The 21,987-nt window shown below is 39.5% G+C and overlaps 1 protein-coding gene across 1 annotated transcript in view; it reads left to right on the forward strand.

Moving 5' to 3' along the window:
• LOC121509695 (zinc finger SWIM domain-containing protein 6) overlaps nt 1-21,656 on the forward strand; it is a 94,256-nt gene extending 72,600 nt beyond the window's left edge. The window contains exons 11-14 of the mRNA XM_041787283.1: nt 10,946-11,103; nt 11,226-11,389; nt 14,917-14,998; nt 16,069-21,656. Coding sequence (XP_041643217.1) covers nt 10,946-11,103; nt 11,226-11,389; nt 14,917-14,998; nt 16,069-16,934 — 1,270 coding nt within the window. The 3' untranslated portion in view covers nt 16,935-21,656. The remainder of the gene's footprint in view (nt 1-10,945; nt 11,104-11,225; nt 11,390-14,916; nt 14,999-16,068) is intronic.
• The last annotated feature ends 331 nt before the right edge of the window (nt 21,657-21,987 follow it).

The following is a 21,987-nucleotide window of genomic DNA, read 5'->3' on the forward strand; positions in this document are numbered from 1 at the left end:
CATGTCCATACCGTTAGCTTCCGTGGTGGTTGGGCTAGATGCTATTGTTGCTAGCGGCGCGTGGTCGGTGATCTTCGATTGAGTTGTTTGCCTTAAATTGGCTGGTCTTTCTCTCAGAGACTGTGACCACGGTTTAGAGGCCATAATAGAGCATCACCAGGAAGAAAAAACAGACTTAAGAATGAACTTTTAAACGGAAAATAGTCGGACAGGAGCAGGAGCCCCACAAAGACACAGCCTTCAGTCAGCCATGGTCACGTGACCCCCCCTAGTAGAGGTTTATGTGTTTGATTTTTCACACAAGACATTTTGTTAGAGAAGCTTGTAGGACAGAGTTCTGCTCACATAGCAGATCAAATCAACTATTTGCATGTCACCATTGCCTTGATAAAGAAAATGCGTACGGACATTTAGGACAAAGGGACAGAAAAACACATCTATACATCTAAATGATACATACAGTACAAATGCAGTTTTTACAGACAGAAGAGCCACTTTGCAGATTTTAAGTTCTATCAAAATTACTGGATATGTCTCTTCAATGGACCAGAAACCCTGGTTAAAGATCCATATGCTGATGTTGTTTTGCCAATATGTTTTGCTATGCAACTCCTCAGTAGCTACTTAGGCTGTACAATTATTCTGAATTTAGTTTTAATCCCAATACATCCTCAGGCAATTTTCAAATTGCAGAAGTTGCAATATTTCTTTGACCTGAAATGTGTGTCGAAAACAGTTTAATAAAAATAACACATTTCTTGTTTTTGAAATCTGTTTTAGTTATTTAAAAATGAGATTGACAAAAAAAAGTCAAAATAATAGTTGCAGTTTTTTTCTTTGTTTTCTTTCTTTTTCAACATTGTTCAGCCCAAGTTGTCATGATGATTGCTACAAGGCATTAAGTTACAAAAAAATAGGTTAATTTGCTACTGTGATTAATGTAGATGAATAAAGATAAGTTACTCATACTGATTCATGCATCATGTTATGTTATCCTAACATCTGATACGTGTTGGTTATAATAATTGAACGATTTATTGCTTGTTTTTTGTTGTAAAAAATTAAATGTATAAGATGAGGAACTTAAAAAAAATAACTGCAAATGCAACATCGGAAAAAATCTCAATGAGGGTATTTGCCTAAATCATTCAGCCCTGGAAGCAACTCTGTACTCAGTAGTTAAAATTGAAACTTTCAGTTAGATACTTTTTACTTTTTCTTAAGTAGATTTATAGACTAATACTTTTATTTTTACTGAAGTACGTTTTTCACTCTAGGAACCACTGCCTTAAACCAAAGAGTAATGGGTTAGAATAAAAAAAAAAAAAAAGAAAAACCAACAGAAATCAAAATGACAAGTCTAAAAATCTACATCCTTTAGGAATAATGTGGACAAAGATCAATATTATGTTGCACTCTTTAATGCTTCAGTCTCATGACGGGACAGTGCCAGACAATAAACCAGTCGTTACCTTTCTAAAATCAAGACTGACTCCATTATTAAGGATCCTTGCCTGCAAAATATGTCTTCTGCTTCAGTGTTTGAAAGAAAGGAATGAAACGCTTCCACCCGAATTCATGTTGCATAAGAGAAATGGTGCAGTCCACTGAAGTTTCCCCTTGTCTAACTAGCTTTCACATATTTCTGAAGCATGCAGATTTCTTTAACATATTCTATCGTATGTAGTTTCTATTTCAGAGGACCTTTATGAAGATTTTTTCCCTATTTGATGAGTTTTTCTAAAGTCAGGGGAAAATATCTGGTTATTCAATGAATTTTACATTAGTTGTTTTTAACTTTTTGAAATCATCTAGAGCAAAACTGATTTCTGTTTTGTGAAGACTTGTGTTTATGCTCTTTTTAAGCTAATAAGTGAATCACTGCAGCTGAATCATGACTATTTAGAGATACAACGGCAGTTAAAACAGATTGAGCACCCTGCATTTGAATGTCTGTTGATGTGTCTGTCTTTATTTGGGGGCCTGTGCTAAGCTCCTCAGTGTATTCATCTGTGGACAATGTGTACAAGTGTATGTGTGTTAATCAGTCTGCGCTGCTGTGTTTTGATGTTGTGACTAGTGGGAGCTGGATCAGTGAATATTAATTACATTAATGAGAGTGTAATTAGTGTGGCTGTAATGAGGAAGCACACACACACTCACTCACACACACACTCAGGGCCATCAGGGAGAGGGCAGCGTGTGAAGGATGTTTGTTGTCTTTCTACAAAGCGATTCTTCTCCGAGTCGATCGCTGAGAATCTGGCTGATGATTAGTGAATGAATGAAGAGTGAGTTTTTGTTCCTGGCTCGTACCATTGGGTGTCACAGTGGGGACGAAGAGAGAACAAAAGGACAACAAACACGTCATTGACATCTTCCTCTTGTTAACCAATCAGGAGGTGTCAGGAATTGTAATAAACCAAAAACAACATGGCTGGCCACTTCTTTATGGAGTTTTTGTGGTTTAAGGCCCCAAATCCAACCGCTCACTGTCCTCTCTTTACCTCCGTCCCAAACCTGTTTCTCCTACTACATTTCCTACTTTCCTTCACCTTCCCTGTAGTTCCTCCTCTATCCTCGCTCCTGTGGCGTGAAACCGGCGATTTAGAATAATATGGCCACTTATGGGTGCTCCTGGGAACCGGGGGTGTCTACTCAGCACATAATGAATGTGTGTAATGTAGCGTAGTGTAATATGATAGCATATACCTCCCTGCTCCCACGGGACGGCGGACAGTTAAATATAGAGGAGGAGGTAAAAGAGCCAGGGCTATTTTAATGGACCTATTATAACACTATCATTGATACAAGGAGAGAGAGGGAGACTCTTATTGCTCATTTTCACACACGCTCTTTCCGCTTCCCGCTCGCTTTGTCGATTTGTCTTCTCCTTCACAGTTGCTCTAAAATCAGCCCTTTTTCAAAGAAATCCCTGCTAAATCCACTCCATATGCATTTGTGTATGTAGGCAGTGTTTTAAAGTGCGAGTATGTGTGTTGTTTATGTTCTGTGAGGTTAATTAAAGCATGCGTGAGCAGCATATGCCACACGATGGCTTGGTGTGAGCGGCCAAAAAACAAAAAGCTGTCGACTGGTTCACGAGCTGCCCAGAATTTGACTGCAGACACAGAAAAGAAGAAGAAGCTCACTGACTCTCCAGAGACGGCCTTTATCGCAACTCAGTGGAAGCCAAAGAGACAAATCCCAGCCGCCTGTTATCGTATGAGATTTCCATATGAGATGTGAGTCCTCCAATGCTAATGAATCCAGATCCTCGCAGTAATCCACAACCTTTGATCCTCGGCATAATCCATAATCTTTAACATACGGCGCTGTGTATCATAACTGAGTCTGAGGATAAACTAAGACAATGATACTCCAATGACACTCACAGAGAGGTCACATATATAGATATCTTTTAAGCCCTTCTTACATTTGCAAATTTTACAAAATTTTCACAGGTGCTTATGGCCAAGTTGTTACTTTACATCCCAGGCTGGTTGTCCTGGTGGGTGGCCTGGATTCAGGACTGACCTGTTATTCCCCACTTTTTCTCCCTGATACTCTATGATATCCACTGTCCTACAATCTCCAAATAAAGCCCTAAAAGAAAGCTTTTCAAAAAGAAATTTCGGGCCGGCTCCTCCTGAAATCTTTCCTGTTGCTTGTTCATGCTCCTCTCAGTTGGAGAGTATGTAGTCCTTTGGAAAGGTGGTAAAAGGGTGGTCACAGAAGGTAGGACATGACATAAAAAAACAACACAGAAGTGGGATAAAAGCAACAATGTCCGACATTATGATTACAATTTTTGCCTTTATATCTGTACTGTGTGCAGTTGGACCTATTCTTTCTTTGTATCAACAAAAGAGCAGGGAACAACATACCATTGATTAGAAAAAATAATACAGAAGTTTCATTATCTTCACAGAGATCACGCCAGCCTCACTGGTAGCAGGATATCACAATCCTCACTCTCCTTCTTACTTGCAGTGAGTATTACCTGCTGCATTCATACATCAGCTCATCGCGACTACAAGGAAACTTTACAAAGAGGCTGGCAGGAAAAGTCTGAATGAAGTTTTTTTGATAAATTTGTTTTTGATCACACATGCAGTTCAAAATTTATTTTTTTTTTTTAAAGATTTATTTTGGGCTTTTTGTGTCTTAATTCTTCGAAGAGGACAGTGGATAGAGTCGGAAACAGGGACGAGAGAGTGGGGAGAGATATACGGGAAAGGGCCGCAAGCCAGACTCTAACCCGGGCTGCCCGCATTCATGGGGCGCGCCTTTAACCACTAGGCCACCTGCGCCCCTCAAGATGAAATTTTGAGTATACGTTGAGGCAAACTGTCTTACCCTGCACAGTCTGGCACACCGAGCATCCAGTGGTTTAGAACTGCAGCTCTCAGCTGGTCTTTCCCCACAACCCATCACATCCTGAATAAGATTTTCCAACCTAAATTTCTTAAAGATTCAACTACTAAAATATAGCTTAGAAATGTTGCAGATTGAGCTTTACATGGAACACAATGTGAAAGAAGAGAAAATACCAAACAAACATGTTTAAAAAGTGAATCACAGCAGAATTCCTGGTAGGACATGCATGCCTACGTTTTATATAACTCCGTTTCCTGTGATAACGGAGAGGGTCTGGCTGCAGTCTGTACATTTCTGATGGCCACTCCCCCAGACTGTTCATCTGATACACCGTATATCTCAGAAGGGAACCACTGTAGTTTACCAGTCCAACATATTTCTGGTTTAAGGTTGTTTTTTTAAACTCAACTTTATATTTAAAAAAAGTCTAGCAGTTTCATTATGAAATAATCCCACTGCAAACAGAACAAACTAAGACACATTCCATAGATAAAACAGAAAAAGGTCAGAGGTCTAATCCAGCATTAAATTATTTATAGACCTGTTTTAGAAGTAGTTACATGAACAATGGCTTGATTCAGCTTCGTTAGCTTTAGCTAGAGCTAATATAGTTATGCTAGCTACATATTTTACGTCATTAAATAAGCCAATGTAGCTGAGTTTGCTTTAGCAACATAAGCTTTAGCTAAAGCCTGCGTAGCTTATATAGCTACTTTGTAAGCTTAGCTTTAGCTATGTAGCTACCATATCTATAGCTAAGTTAGCTTTAGCAATGTGAAGTTCAGCAAATGTAGCTTAAACTAACTTAGCTATGCAGATAAGGTAGATACACCAGTATAGCTTATGTAGCTGCTTCATGAGCTTTGCTCATAACTGATAAATTTTGATTACTCCTGTTTCCACATGTGTAGTGAGACTGGATCTTGGGAGAACAATTTAAAATTACCTGCTACCATGCATCATAGACATTATGCCACTCATTTTAGTAGGTGCACATACATGACCCACTGAAAATGGCTCTGTTGCTAAACTTTTGGGTCCCAACCCACAAGTAGAGAAGCCCTGGTATGAAATAGATAGGTCAAATATTTGATGCAAATATTTTATAGCTGTAATGATGGCAGAAACATTCAGTTATTTAATTTAGTTAAAAGTAGACATCACTTGCTTTACAATGATTGCATTCAAAATTCTAAATAAATCCTGAAATATAAAAACAGTGTATATGTTGTGGCGAGCTCAGTGTCAGACTAACTGCAACATTTTGTATTTGAGTTGTAAAAGACCTGCAATGCAAAAAGTAACTGCAGCTTTTAAATCAGTGTAGTAAAACTAGAACTCCTAGTGGTGCGTCAAGAAGACGTTAGACTGGTTTTTGACCTTGACCTTATACCACCAAAAAGTATTCAGGCCGTCCTTGAATCCGAGTGGACATGTGTGCAGAGGTTGAAGGAAATCCCTCAAAGAGCGTTTAAGAAATCTTATTCACAAGAATGGCCTAGGTGGACGCAGACAGACAGCCAGAAAACATAATACCTCCACCTTTGACTATCGTTTGCTAAAGACATAAAAATGGCATTTTTACCACACATATTTCCTGAAGTGTCATAAATCTGTGTACACTGTGTATAAAGGAGTTAGCACTGTGCAAACAGCAATTTTCATGGTTTCCATTTGACTTTGTGCATGCATATACTGTATGTGCATGCACAAAGATAAAATTATCTTTTCCAGTTTCAAAAGATAACAGAGCAAAGAAAAAATTGCATCGTTTTAAATGTACATCAGAATGTAGACCTCTAGACTCAGACCTCTGGACCCAGACCTTTGAATAATCACTTTAAATACCACAGAGTTAAATGTATCACTGTGCAAGTGTTATGCATAGCTGAATATCTGTGTGCGTGTTCATGGTTTAATCCAATTGAAGGATTACATGTACCTCCAGGTCTAAGAAAATCCCCCTACCCTCTGTGATCATAGCACATGTTTGATACCTTCTTTAAGAATTAAAATCTTTCATGTTGAAACTATCAACAATGGTGAATGAGAGATTGATATCAAGTTCTACTTTATTTGATTTTCATTCCATGCATGCATTTATTACATACTGCATATGCAGTTAAGCAAAGCATCATTATTAAGGGGACCAGTGTGCTAAGATGAGAAAAAAGTGCCAAATGAACACATATTGGCAATATTCAAACCAATCTAAACAATAAGAATAAAAAGTCAAGTGACTCCTGCTATGAAAAGAAGTGCATTTAGTGCAAGAATTAAAATGATGCATTCATGAATGCAGGTTCTGAGGGCATGAGGGTGAAGATGTGTCTTCTTGAGATAACACTGGTTATGAGATGCTGTTATAGAGCTGAAGTAGGTATTTCTGGCACAACTTCACCCACTTCCAAGCTGCATGGAGGATGAATAAAGTCTTAAAGGAAACAGAAAGCTCCTGAAACACATAGTTTTGAGAACAACTTTATAAGACCAATGTGTTTTGGCTTGCAGCCTTCATCGGGGCCATTAGGGTTCATACCTGCTGATATACAAAAAATAGTGTTTGATATTGTCAAAGGATTTGATTTCATTGTTATGCCTCCATGCTGGCGATAGCCTTGGCTGGGGGCATCATGTTTTCAGGTTTTCCGTCCATCTGTCTGTCTGGGCCTTTCTTGTGAACACGATGTCTCAAGAACATTTTGAGGGATTTCTTTAAACTGTACAAATTTACTCACTCAAGGACAAATTCATTCGATTTAGGGGGTTGTAGGTGAAAGGCAAAGGTCTCTAGGCCTTGTGTTGATTACTTGCTTCTGAATGTAAAATATATTTTAAGAATGCTTTAGAGATTTTTCATTAAATTCTTCTGCCCTGGTGTAATTTGTTTTGCTTGTATTCATCTTGACTTAACAATACCTCAATTACTCTCATAAACTGGCTCTTTAAAATGTGGTTATGCATGATTCATATGAAAAGCATTCTTCAATATTTTTGACTATAATATTTGACTATTCATCTAATTTAAATTTGTTACTAACTAACATTTTTCACTGTTTCTTGCAGTGCCTATTAAAAGTATTAACCCTCTTGGATGTTTTACTCTTTAAATGACTTGGATTTTTCTGGCAAAAAAATTAAAGAAAACTCTTGAATGTTACAGTGAATACAGATTTCTACAAAGTAATGTAAATTAAATAGAAAAAGTAATGTAAAACAAGTGAAATAAATATTCACCCCCTTCAAGTGTTACCTTTGGCTGCAATCACAGCACTGAGTCTGTGTGGATAGATCTCAATCAAGCTTGCACATCTGGACTGCAGTTTTACTCCATTCTTCTATGCAAACTCTTTAAGCTATGTCAAATTGCTCAGGGATTGGGTGTGAACAGCTCTTTTCAAGTCCAGCTATAAATTCTCTGTTGGACTGAGGCCTGGGCTTTGACTCAGCCACTCAAGAACATTCACCTTGTCTTCAAACCATTTCTGTCTAGCTTTTGCTGTATGCTTCAGGTCATTGTTTTCCTGGAAAAGAAATCTTTTTCTAAGCCATAGTTCCCCTGCAGGCTGAATAAGTTGTCCTCCAGGAGTTTTCTACATTTTGCTGCATTCGTTTTACCTTCTATCTTTACAAGCCTTCCAGGGCTGACTGCTGAGAAACATCCCCACAGCATGATGCTGCCACCACTGTGCTTCACGGTGGGGATGGTATGTTTGCAGTTATGTGCAGTGTCTGATGTCTGCCAAACATAGCGTCTTGTCCATTGGCCAAAAAGCACCATTTTGGTCTCATCAATACTTGAAATAGTACAGTAGTTGAGTTCTCACCCTGCAGTGATTGCTGCAAGACAGGCTCACAGCTCACTGCTCTTCCCCACCTGTCACTCATTATCCTTACCTGAGGAGTGTTTTCAGTCAAACCAGCACTCCACAAGGTTCATTTACTTAACAGTATACTCCCGTTTCTTGGAATGCAGGATTATGACTTAATAAGGAGAAACGCGGCTAAAAAGTGGTGCCAACCTGTTCTGAGCAGTAAAGCTGCTTCTTGCAAAACACAGTGAATGGGGGGACTTTTCAATCATGTTTGGTCTCAGAAACATTAGCACACATCTCAGCACTTTAGTCTTGTTTATGGTCGCACCAGTAGATATGCAGCCAACTATTTCGATTAAAAAATTAGGTTTTAAAAGTGTAGTTTTTTTCATCTGATTTTAAGGTAATTGATATTTATTTTATGCATCAACTTGACCCCCATACATTTAAAAAACTCTGTAATCTAAAGTTTATTTCAAAACATGCACCTACACCATTGATTTCTACCAATCACACTACCACAAAAACTACCCCAGCCCCTTTCTTGACCCACCCCTGTGCTCTAACTGTCTGGCTACTGTATTACTTTCCTAGGCAGTATCTGCCAGGGGGCAGTTCTAGTCTGCTTATAATCTCAAGCATCCGAGGCACTAAGGAGGAGTGAGCTCAAATTTTGGGTAACATTTTCAGGTCACGTACGCGTTGATCCCTCCTGTCAGGGATTACACAGTTTTCTGTCTTTGGTTCATAAGTGGAGGTCTTTTAGCGGATGTGACGCTGAGTTGATAGATGTGTGCCTGGTAGATTATGAAAGTGAGAGGTGTTTACAGTCAGACAGGGAAAGCAGGAGGTAGAGAGGTCAGTCGTCCTTGTGATGCTAACCAGAAACCTCTTAGAGCCTCAGGATTTATGTTAAACCTGGCCGTGCTGCTTTTCATCAACTTTTTTTTCTCTTTTTTTGCATGTTTTCTTTAAGTATGTTAATATTTCCTTTTAATTGATAATCCCCAACCTTTATTTAAACTGCGACCATGGCTGTTAGCACATGCCCTCCACATCCTCACCAGTGACTATTTCTGCTGCTCTGTGTCCTTTCAGACGTGACAGGGTGCTACAGTGCCACAGGTCCCGTTTGAGCAGCCGCCCCCTTGTCTCACAGCCTCACACAGGGGTTGGGGGGGCAGATTGCCTCTTCAAGCTCCTCTCTGTTATCTTTAACACACGTTTACATACAGCCATGACACTGCTTTACAGAAATATGAGTTTAATTTGATGTTTTAAGCACACTTGACATTGAGTTGAGTGCTTTCACAGAGAGAAGACGATCATGTTTATAACCAGTTTTTACCATTCTGCTGCAGCTTTTCAAGTTGCTCGTTGAGATTGCACCCTTAGCGGGGAATGCACTGTACTTGAGCACTTCAGAGCTCTCCATTTTTGCTTTCTTTTTCGTCATTTATTTTTTTTGTTTCCCATGGAACAATAGCCCAGTATGGATTTTCCTCCAAACATTTGGAGGAGGTTATTTTTCAGCAGGGCCAGGCCTCTCAAGCGCCCAACCAATGGAGGCCTCTGAGTCTCTGGTGAAAACCAAACAAAGACAGGAATGTTGATGAGGCCTCCATCTTTACCCAGGGCACTTTTTTGTGCTTTGCTACACCCCAGGAATCCTCCAGAAGGCCCCAGTGTGGTGGAGGCTTTTAGCAGCTCTTTAGAAGTGTGTGGAGTGAACCCGGCTGTTGCTAGGGCTTCCAAACTTCTCCATTTTATGCCGAGCATCCGTGTTCACACTCATACGCATCACGGCTGGGGTTTTTGACACCTTCTCTCTCCAGGAGACCTCGTCTGGCTTGTGCCAGTAAAAGCGAAGAGGCTGTTTTCGTGCATGCCTGCACTCAGGTGGCAACAGTATCACATGCACTTTGCTCTGAAATTGAAACTGGCATTTAGCATCACATTGCTTTTACTGGGATGCTTTGATGTGTTTTCAAAAGGGCAGGTGTGTGTGTGTGTGCGGGTATCTATCTCAGTGTGTGTGCACATCTGACTCGTCTCATTCATGTGTGTCGGTATTTGTTTGATGTGTGTCCAGCCTTACAGGGCTGGAAGGTGAATTCCTTAATTTCCCCGTGGACTCAATTAGCTTTGTGATTGGGTGAGAGAAGGCCAGGTTGTGCTGTCTTCTGAAGGAAAGAAGACCTTTGAAAGTGAGGTGGGAGAGAAGTGAAGCAGAATAGGAGATGAGCCGGCCACAGTGGTAACGGAGGTGGTGCTGGAGAAGACTCGGCCCTGTCGGTGTTATCATAATGAGAGAGTGAAAAGTGGTGAAGCTCCTTCATCCACTAGCAGGTGTTGCAGGGCTCTGACTTCATTATGACCAATTAGAGTGAAGAAAATACTAATTATCCCTCGGTTTCTAGGTGATTAAATGCTAGGTTGGAACTAAATTGCAGGGATAGGCGAACTGTAATCCCCCTGTGATCACCAAAGTCATTTTCATTTTGAAGTCCCTTTCAGACCATCGTAATGATGACTTTTCTCTCTGTCTACTTGTTACTGTATGAAGTAATTTCACTGTGATGCCGATGCTTCCCGAACCTTTGGTGTCCCTCTGCTTCTCTCTTTTTATCATTCACTCTGTTGTATCGTTACACCACTGGGTTGATACCTAATTAATCATTATTTTAAGTATTTGCCGAAAAATTAGCATTTCACTGAGTTAAAGTTTTCTTGTCTTGTCTCTTTGTTAGGTTGCCGGTGTTGGAGTCGACGGCCTCATCCGGTGACCTGTCTCGACCCCACCACATCGTGTCCGTGGTGCCCAACCGCTATCCGCGCTGGTTCACCCTGAGCCACATAGAGTCTCAGCAGTGTGAGCTGGCCTCCACCATGCTCACTGCAGCCAAAGGTGAGGATATATTCCCAAACACTCACAGATGTAATCACAGACTGTACAAATATATATATGACCAACTAAGGATTTGATGTTGATCCAAATCTAAAGCATTCCTCTGTCCAAATCTCCTCCAGGTGACAGTCGCAGGCTGGAGACGGTCCTGGAGTCCATCCAGAAAAACATCCACTCCTCGTCTCACATCTTCAAACTGGCACAAGATGCATTCAAGATTGCCACTCTGATGGACAGCCTGCCTGACATCACACTTCTCAAAGTTTCTCTGGAGCTAGGACTGCAGGTAAGCATGCACAACACATTATTCGTCAGAATGAGCACCCATTAAGTGTATCTTTGTTTTTTTTCTTAAAGTTTTGGGGTCAGTCTGTACATTTTATGTGTTACTACAAAGAGTCTCTGGGATTTTATGACTTTATTTAAAAGGGTAGGACAGTGTATAGAGTAGGAAACCAGAGAGAGATTAGAGATTGACATGTGGAAAAGTGCTAAGGGGTTGGAGTTGAACCCATGCCGTCTACTTTGAGGACTATAGCCTCTATACACAAAACATAACCACTATACTGGGGTTATCATCTATATTTGTTCAAAGGCCAGTATTTCCCTTGATAGATGCTGTGGGGCTCGCCTTTCAAATAAACCAAAATTTAAGTAATTAATTTTTTTCTCATGAACAAATTATTGTTGAAATATTTTTATTTGTTATTGTTTCTATGTGAAAAAGTAAAGCCAAATGTCTATGATGTAGATCTGATACAGCACAAGCAACATTTCAGTCACAAAAGAGAAGAATTTGTTTCACCTCCACTGAGTGTTAGCTACAACATAACCTAGCACAAAAAGTAAGTAAACTTGAGTTTGGTAGATTATTTATTTGTTGTATCAGTGCTTATTGGCAATAAATCATATACAGCTGAGAAGCCTATTTTTTTCCCTTTTAAAAGGTACCACAATTGTAGGGAATAGGCATTTATAGGATGAACAGCAGAGCTGAGCACAGTATATGTTTAATTACCAAAAAGCATTGTGACAACAAAGAAATAATCTTCCAAACACAAATTTCCTTACTTTTTGTGTTAAGTTTTTAAAATATAAAACCAGTGCCATACATCGCCAAAAAGCTACGATTCTTGTGATTATATTTATTTCAAGATCCAGTCAAGACAGCAGCCACACAATCAATGCATCTGTCAGACCCATACCTGCCAACACTCCCATCTTTCCTGGGTTTCTTCCATATTTTTGGGCCATCTCCTGCCCACCTCTGATTTTTTCATTTCTGCCATGAATCTCTACTAGAAATTGTCCCATTCTGAAACACAGAATCTTATGTTTTGTATGTTTATATGAGGATACCAAAGTTTCCAGATCACGTATGAATCATACACAAAATCCACACCTTCATAAAATGTCAGTCCCTCTGTTCTTGTGACCCGGAAACCCGCAACCTGATTGAAGGGGCGAGTTGAATTCTGCAGAAGCCGAGCTGCATCAAGGAGCAAGGTAGCCAACAAAGGGCAGGACTTTTTTATGGTTTTCTGTCTGCTCTTTTGTTCGTATCCCTTTTGCAAACGTCACAGTTTAGAGAGAAGAAAGAGAGAAAACTACACAGACTACAGCGCCAAATGTTTCCAGCTGTGCTAAAATAACGTGGACGTACTCATCAGATGAAGTAACTGAATTATGTGTATATTTGTTTGAACCTTTAAAGGACGTCCACATGGTGTTAAGGAGATTTGGAAAATGAAGTGTGGTAATGTTTTCCAATTTGAGAGAATGTTTTTTGCACTAAACTAAAACTGATGGCAAACACCATGTCTACTTTGTAACCATGCTTTACACTTAAGCGAGAAGTTCTCTGATTTCATTACAGACCAAACTCCATGTACATTTTTGCTTTCAGAAATTCTTGACATTTCTAGAAGTTTGTCAGTCTAGTTTTGTGTGTAGCAGCAGCCACCATAACTAGCAGCTTTTGAAGCCCTGACTTTTTTAAGTGTTTCAGATTTTTTCATTCAGCGGCATTGGGTAACATCCTTCTTTAAGACGAGTGTAAATCTGTGAGGGAGCTGATAGTTGAAGCTTGACATTTGCAGTAACCCAATATGATCTTGCACAGACATTTTGTACATTCCTTATTTTAGAGTATTTGCTCTGAAGGTTTGCTTGAGGGTTTTTGTCCTCATAGCAGCTCAGCTGGTTTAACTGTCACAAGATGTACCTCCTAGTGAAGTGGACAGAGATGTTTCAGTATCTTTGATTACATATACAGCATATTCCCTTTTCTACTTTTAAAAAACACTCTCAAAGTAGACAACAAATAAATACTCCTTCCCTTTTTAATACATATAGCCCTGAAATTTAAACTGCAATGAAAATTTCCTGTCTTGCTTATTCACACTTGTCCCTCACAGTAGGAAGTTTTCCTGCAGTTTGCCTGACAGTCAATGCAGGGAGGAGGAAATACAAGGAGGTTAGCAGAGAAATTTCAGAGTGCAGTGAGGATGACAAACTGCTGTTTGCAATCAGATTTGTTGCTCAACCTGGTAAATTCAGGACATTTTGAGAATTTTGTGCAAGTGTGAATGGAGCATTTAATACAGGGGTTGTCAACTGGTGGATCAGGACCCAAAAGAGGCTTGAGGAGCTGTTTTCAGTGGGTTGCAAAAACGTGCCTTAAAAAACTATGCCCAAAAGTCTGTCATGTATGGAAGCCCTAAGTGGACATACCGTCCTGTGCAGTAAGCTTTAGGCATGCAGGGTGCCAAGAATTCATCGCTGGGGATGGCATGCTACATCCCAGGGCTGGGGGGGGGGGGGAATCAAAATCAAGCTCAACACATGTCGACACGTGTGTCACTTGGCAGCCAAGGTCAAGCTTAGCGGCATCCCTTTTGTAAATGGTAAATGAACTTGAGCTTGTATTGTGCTTTTCCAGTCGTCTGACTACTCAAAGCGCTTTTTTTTTTTAGTCCAGGCCTGTTCATATGCCTAATATGCCTGGAGACCTCTGTCTTTTTTTTGGGCCCTTTGGACATCAACAGCACAACCAGGGGCTCATGGCAATCCTACCACTCACCCAGACAATACCCTAGGCCATGCTTACTCACCATACCTTACCCCACAACCAAGATTGTGTCAGTATCTTCCTCCTGCCCAATGGTGACCTCAGGGAGTAAACTTGCTACATTTACACCTTACATCAGCCTCAATTTTTGGCCTAAACATGCCTTAAAGCTCTACACATCCATATATTTTATTTTACACCACATTAACGTGATACTAAATGATTTTTGTTGTTGTTTTTGTTCAGATCCCAAATAACTTGCCTTTTTATCTGGAGACAACAAAGCTGGTTTTCTCATGATAATCTGATATCTTTAGAAAACGTCTAAACTTTACATATTATCATGAGAAGCAGAGTAAAATAAAATGTATGTATGCTTGTCCTTCCAGGGCTTCTGTAATGATGCATGTCTGTTTTTCCCTGTCTCTTTGTTCAGTTATGTGTTTTACTCCATCTAAGGTCCAAACTGCAACATTATTCATTTAATAGATTTAAATGGTAAAAATTGTCCTGAATTTGGGTCCAGTTTCTCATGAAGCAGGTGGTGATGGGTCCTGGTGAAGGGTGGACCAGTTGAGAACCACTGCTTTAAAATATCTGTCTGTTTATGGTAATGGTGGAAATATGACAGTTTACTCATGCAGTTTATGACAAGGTTAACAGTTTAATGTTTTTTCCCCACATTTCTTGATAACTCACCTACTATTCTCTCTGCCTTGCACTATACTTTCCATTTTCCTCAGGTGATGAGAATAACTCTGTCCACGTTAAACTGGAGGAGAAGAGAGATGGTGCGCTGGTTAGTCACATGTGCCACTGAAGTTGGTAAGTGAGGCTGGCTATCCAACATTTTTATTGTGATTTGAAATTAATCTTGATCTAAGTTTAAATATCTTTTATTTAAAATTCTAGTTTATACAGGATCTAAAAAGTAAATACATGAAGTTACAAATACATGGCTCCAAACCCTGACCCTGTCCCAACCACATGCAACTTTATAATCCAGAGGAAGACTAACATCTTTATATCAAATTTAAGTTAAGTTTGGTCAAGTAGGGTTTTCACTTGACAGATATTCAAAAGGTTGTAGCTATTATTTATAAGAATATGAATCAAGCTGAATGCATATGTAAGTTTTCAACAGCCATATAAGAAGATGGGAATGCAGTTTCCAAAGAATTACAATACACTTCCTGGTAGTGCAGAATACACTTTCTAAAAATTCATAAATGTTCCTCAGTGAGCATTTATGTTGGTGTTATTCCCTTGTGCTTTTTTTTTAGAGTTTATCTGACGAACAATAACAACACAAAATGAGAAATAGGATATAAATATATTTATTTATATATATGATATAAATAGGACATAACTGTATAGTTATATATACATATATGCGTGCATACACAATTCCAGCAAGGGATTCCCAAATTGGGTCCATTAGGGTGGGACTCTGCAAGGCTTGATAGAAAACAATATATGCCTTTATGCATTTCTAAAAAAGCATTGCAAATTTTGTGAGGGAAGCAGGTATATTTAGAGCTAACAATTAATTTACACAAGATGTCCTGACTTCTAAAGCAAAGACAAGAAAGAAATGACAGGTTATATCTCTTCTTTGGTTTCACTTGCACAACAGAAAATATTTTTGTCTTCCACTAGAAAATTTGGGAACCACTGACCATACCCATACAGAGATACATACATAATCATGTAAACATAAAAAAACTAATTTATAGATTCAACTTGAAGGTCAACCCTTAACTTTTGTCACAAGTCTTGCCAAGAGGTACTTAGTTTAAAATACAACCAGGGGCATAAAGAAGACCTCCTCCACATGTGGATGTGGAGGAGGATGTGCACATTTATCTTCAAACTTTCTCTCTGTTGTCTTCCAGGTGTGTATGCACTGGACAGCATCATGCAGAGCTGGTTCACCCTCTTCACCCCCACAGAGGCCACCAGCATCGTGGCCACCACCGTTATGTCCAACAGCACTATAGTCCGCCTCCACCTGGACTGCCACCAGCAGGAGAACCTGGCCTCGTCTGCCCGCACCCTGGCCCTGCAGTGTGCCATGAAGGACCCCCAGAACTGCGCCCTCTCTGCCCTCACACTCTGTGAAAAGGACCACATTGCCTTCGAGACAGCCTACCAGATTGTACTGGACGCAGCAGCAACGGGGATGAGCTACACGCAGCTTTTCACCATAGCACGCTACATGGAGCATCGCGGTTACCCGATGAGGGCGTACAAGCTAGCAACGCTAGCAATGGCTCACCTGAACCTTAGTTACAACCAGGACACACACCCAGCCATCAATGACGTGCTGTGGGCCTGCGCACTCAGCCACTCATTAGGGAAAAACGAGTTGGCAGCTGTTATCCCCCTTGTGGTGAAAAGTGTGAAGTGTGCCACTGTACTCTCTGACATTTTGCGGCGGTGCACGCTGACCACGCCGGGCATGGTGTCGGCGTTGCACAGTCGCAGGAACTCTGGGAAGCTGATGTCCCTGGACAAGGCGCCGCTCAGGCAGCTGCTGGACGCAACCATCGGGGCCTACATCAACACCACACACTCACGGCTCACACACATCAGCCCGCGCCACTACAGCGAGTTCATCGAGTTTCTGGGGAAAGCCCGGGAGACTTTCATGATGGCTCACGACGGACACATTCAGTTCACACAGTTCATAGACAACCTGAAACAGATCTACAAGGGCAAAAAGAAACTAATGATGCTGGTGAGGGAGAGGTTTGGCTGAGGGTGAGGCTCCCCTCCCGCTCTAGTACTTTTCTATTAACTTGAGTCTGCCTTTTGAACTTCTTTTGGACGTATAAAATAGACAAGTAAAAAGAGGGATGTGACTTGTAGAATGAAGCAAAAGAGAAAGGAAAAGATGACAAAAAAATCAACAGAGCCACATGCGGTATTATTGTTCTTGCTGTTGTTATTGTTATAAACATTATTACTATTATTATTATTAATAATATTATTACTACTATGTGTACAGAAGTGTTTTTATTTTTCAGAAGAGAGGAAATTTGTCATGTTGTGAATGTTGTGCGTATTTCTCTACATGTGTGCGAGAGGAAAATGAAAAGTGAAATGGCTTTTTTAAAGTTTTTGTTCCTTTTATTTTTATGATTTAAACATCTTTTTTCCCTTTTTCAGTGTATATTGATTTAAAAGTTGTCAAGTGGCCGAAGCCCTTCTGCAAAAGCGCTCATGTAAAAACAAGAAGTTGAAAAAGAAAACTCTGCATCCTCAAAGAGAAACTAAGGCTTTAAACCACACGGAGCACCTCCCTCTGCCCAGGCCCTCACTGTTAGGGTGCTGGGCAGCACTGCACAGCTTAGCTTGGCTCAGCTCAGCTTGGGTTAGCACTGACAGAAAGCAGCCATCAGCATTTCTTTAGACATAGCAGTAACAGCAGCAGCACTTGAGCAGCCATTAGTTTTCTCTGGGTCGCAGCTATTTACTGTTTGCACACAACAGCCATTTTCCTCTGATGTCATGAGCAAGCTCTGAGGTCAAATGCATCATTTGTTTTTCTACTGTTTTCCTGGTTTTAAAGTCATACTTTATACACATTAATATGCAAATGAAAAAAAGAGAGAAACTGAACAAAATTTACAGGTAAAACTGCATTTTTAATCATCTATAACTACCAATAAATAGCTAGTTAGCGTTCAACTTCTTGGTAGCTATAATAAACACTTAGAGCTATGTTGGCTAAAAATTCAAGCCTCTCCTATACATTGCATTACACTTATAAATGTAAGAACAATTTTCAGCTACTTCCAGGCTTATGGTTTTATTATTCAATTAGCAGCTACTTGCTAACATTAGTTTTGGCTAGCCTCAGGTAGCTGTGTAGCATTCTTACATTTGAAAACAACCAGTTCTAGCTTTAACCAATTGTTAGCTTTAATAAACATCTAGTCTTGTCATAAGTAACTGTTATTTAAAGTAAGAAAATCAACACTCTTATTGTGTAACACTAACAAATGTTATCAAAACTTTTAGCATCCTCCTAGCTAAAGGTAACATCTTAGAAGGGAATGCTTGCAATTGTTTTTATCTACCCATAGCTAATTGCACATCAGTTCTACAACTTTTTGGCAGAAGCCAATATAAGTATTCAAACACTTACTAGGCAAATCTCTGCCAATGTTATGCAAACTAGTATTTGACCCTTTCTGTTATCATCTGTAACACTGCCTATTGTAGTTTTAAGTAACTTCCCAGCTAATGGGGAAATACACTGCTAATGCTATACCTTCAGCGTTAACCTTAAGTGATACTTTATCAACTCAATATCATCTTAACAGCTGGACAACAGCTAATGCTAGCATTCAACCTTTCAGCTAAATAAATATCTAGCCAATGTTGTAGCTAGAAAGTTAAACCTGTCTTCCTAGCTAACTGCTGTATGACCTCGAAGAGGCAGGATGCTATGATCAGCATAATGATTGCTATAATTTTTCTTGTTTAACAGTTAAATTATTCTACCATTTCTACCACTTGATAACAGCATATACTGGCATTTGGCCAACATTTGCCTAGCTATGATATAGTAAAAGTACAGCTATTGAGTGTAACCGTACTAAACTGTAAAGAAGCTTTCAACAACTTCCCAACATTACCTCTGGAGTGGCTGATTGCTAACATTAGCTCTAATTCTAATTGATATTTCATCAACTCAATGTCATTTTTACATTTAGACAAGAGCTAATGCTAGCATTCAGCCTCTCAGCAAAATAAATTCCTAGCTAAACGGCTTTGTCAATTCTTGGTTAACTGGTAAGCGATTCTACCATTTCTACCACTTAACAACAGAGTATAGTGGTATTTGGCTAAGTAATTAGCTTGTAATAGTATAGCCTTAGAGTGTTACAGAACTGTAAAGCTTTCAACAACTTCCTAGCATTGCCTCTAGAGTGGCTGAATGCTTACATTAGCTTGTCAAACCTTGGTTAATTATTGATTAATGCCAACATTTCAACCACTGCACAACAGTTTATGCTAGCAGTTGGTCTCTTGCTAGCTAATAAATCCCCAGCCAATGATATAGCCAGAAATTAAAGTCACTATAGCTTTTGAGTGTCACAGTACTAAACTGTATAGAATGTCTTACATAACCTCGAGTGGCTGAATGCTAACAAACCTTTGTCCAGCCTTTGCTAATCAATTGTTATCACCACGCAACAGCAGCTAATGTCAATAACCACTTGCCTGCTAAATTAATACCTAGCTAATGCTAAAGCAAGAAATTTGAGCCTCTTGTCAGGGTTTTAAGAGCATCCTAGCAAATCTAGTACCGTGTATGTAACTATATGCTAACATCAGCTGTTTTCTAGCTGTCAAAAGGTTGTTGTAACTCAGAAAAATAGCAGGACTTCTCTTACTGATCAATCCAGAAGTGGCAGATACATGTATACAAATTGCAACATAGCAGTTTCACATTTTATCAGCCTTTGAGCATCCCATCCTGGGTTTGACATTTTAGGACAATTGCTGTTGTGTGGTTTTGGTCAATTTACTTCATTACACAACTATGCTCTTAGTAAACTTGTGTTGTTATTGTTGTAATCCTCCATCTCCATAAAGAGTACATGTTAAAGACAGAGTGAAGTGTGCCGGCTACAGATAATGAGTATTATTGTTACATTAATGTAATGAAGTACAGCTGTGATTTCTGACAGCCTTAGTTTGGCCGTTACAGATGAATTCCCCAACTTTGTTGATACCCAGAGGGAGAAGACTACCTCATGATACGGTATTGAACCTGCTCCCATTTTTTTGCGATCATGATATTTATCACCTATAATAGCTGACAGTGTTAATTAAACAGGAGATCCACTAGCGTGACCAAGGTTATGAGGAGAAGTGGAGTCTAATTCCTGCTGAGGTGTTTTTACACTCGGCCCTGCTGTTCATCACCGCTCCAGCATTGGTACTTACACCCCGAAAAAAATTGGCTCTAACACACTAGGATGAGTACGTTAGTCCCCTTGTCATCATTACAGCCACCATTGTATTTTCAGACTAGGCCAGTGTCATTTCCCTCTGTGCATGTGAATCATAGAAATTAGACTTTCTACTGTTATAGTTCATTGTGTGGAAACTTCAGTAATTGTCAACCAGAACGTTCTCAGGGATTTCTCTACACAGGAAAAAAAGGCGGAACAAATGAACGACTGACTACAGGAAAAAAGACAAAAACACAACACAAACATGAGCGAGCATTTATTGTACTCTGTATATATGCCATAGTATATGTCTGAATATGGAGGATCTGAAAGTATATGTTAACTAATTTATACAGAGTATTCTATGTAATGTGAAATACTTGAAGCCGCTGTAGTTTGCTCTCTCTCTCGCTCTTTTTCTCTTTTTTGTCTTCTTTTTTTTCTCTTTTGTTGAAAAACAGAACATATCAGAAGGACTGGACTGACCTTGTTGACGGCTTTTTGGACTCGTACGTTCATACTTGAGCAGCTGGATCCTGCAGGTTGAGTCTGATTGTGATGTGGGAGAAAACATTGTTCATTCCTGCTGACTAAGAAAGTGGATGGAGGTAGACTACTTCAAGTTTGAAAACACAATACAGGATTTCTTCAAGTACTTAATCATGCATGTAAGCTCTTGCACTAGCCTGGATTCCCATAGGATCCTATGGGGGGAATACTATAATAATGCGCTTTATACAGGAGCTAACTGGAGATAAATCTGGTTTAAAATATCATGTATTATGTGTCCAGCCTTACATGCATTTAAGGACATCTCCTGGCGGAAGTCTGTCTCTTTTTGCAGTAATAAAACCCTCATTAAATTAACTTTATCGCTGTGCAACTCAACAAAACTTTGGCAATTATGCACAGGTTCAAACTAGCTAAGATTAAAAAAGCGAGTCTCCTCAGTTCTCCCTTTCATTCACAGCAGAATTTCCAGCGTCTCATCTGCGATGTTCAGCTGTTCTATCATTACTTGCCTTTATTACCTTCTTCATATGTCTGATTTTTCTTTTTTTCTGTGCATCTTTCTTTTTCTATCTCGTGTTCATTAAAGATAAAAGCAGCCTTTTCTCTTGCCTTGTCTTAACGCTTTAAAGTAACCAAACAGGAGATCTGTCTAACAACCAAACGCGTTCTAAGAGGTGAGAGACGACCCACCTTTGGTCCCAGCTTTAGTGTCCTTAATTAGTAAGTGAATGGCTGTGTAACTCATGCTTTAACAAGCAATTCCTCACGTGTGTTTGGTGAAAAAATACGTTGTCCAGTGTCTCTTGTTCTCTTCAGAAACAATTTCCTCTGAGTCTTTCTAGCTGTTTTATTTTATTTTTTATTTTTTGTTTCGTTTGTGTAGGAATCTTCTGCTCTCCCATTTTATTTATTACAATGACCCATGTATACATGCTTATGAAATTAAGATTTGATACACCGATATCAATTTATTTATGTAACTAAATCACTGTTTTATAATCTTGTTAATGAGTCAATAATTGATTTTTTTGTTTTTGTTTTTTTGTTTTAATAAAAGTTAGTTTTTTGAAATGTAAACTCATGTATTCTGCCTTTTTTGCATCTGGAAAATAGATGAATTTTCCTCTACAGCTTCACTTAAGGCTGGCTACTTACTGGACTATATTTTGACCTGAATTTGTGTCCACTTTGCCCTCCTGTTGCTTGATTTGAGGCTTGTCATGACTAATGATCTTATATTTACTATTCTAGATACAGCTACCCTTGAAGGAATCCCTGCAATAGCCAATGAAAGTGTGCAGCAAGCATCCTCAGCTACTTGTACAGCTA

This window comes from Cheilinus undulatus, linkage group 5 (assembly GCF_018320785.1).
Source record: "Cheilinus undulatus linkage group 5, ASM1832078v1, whole genome shotgun sequence".
In the NCBI taxonomy this organism is placed as follows: domain Eukaryota; kingdom Metazoa; phylum Chordata; class Actinopteri; order Labriformes; family Labridae; genus Cheilinus; species Cheilinus undulatus.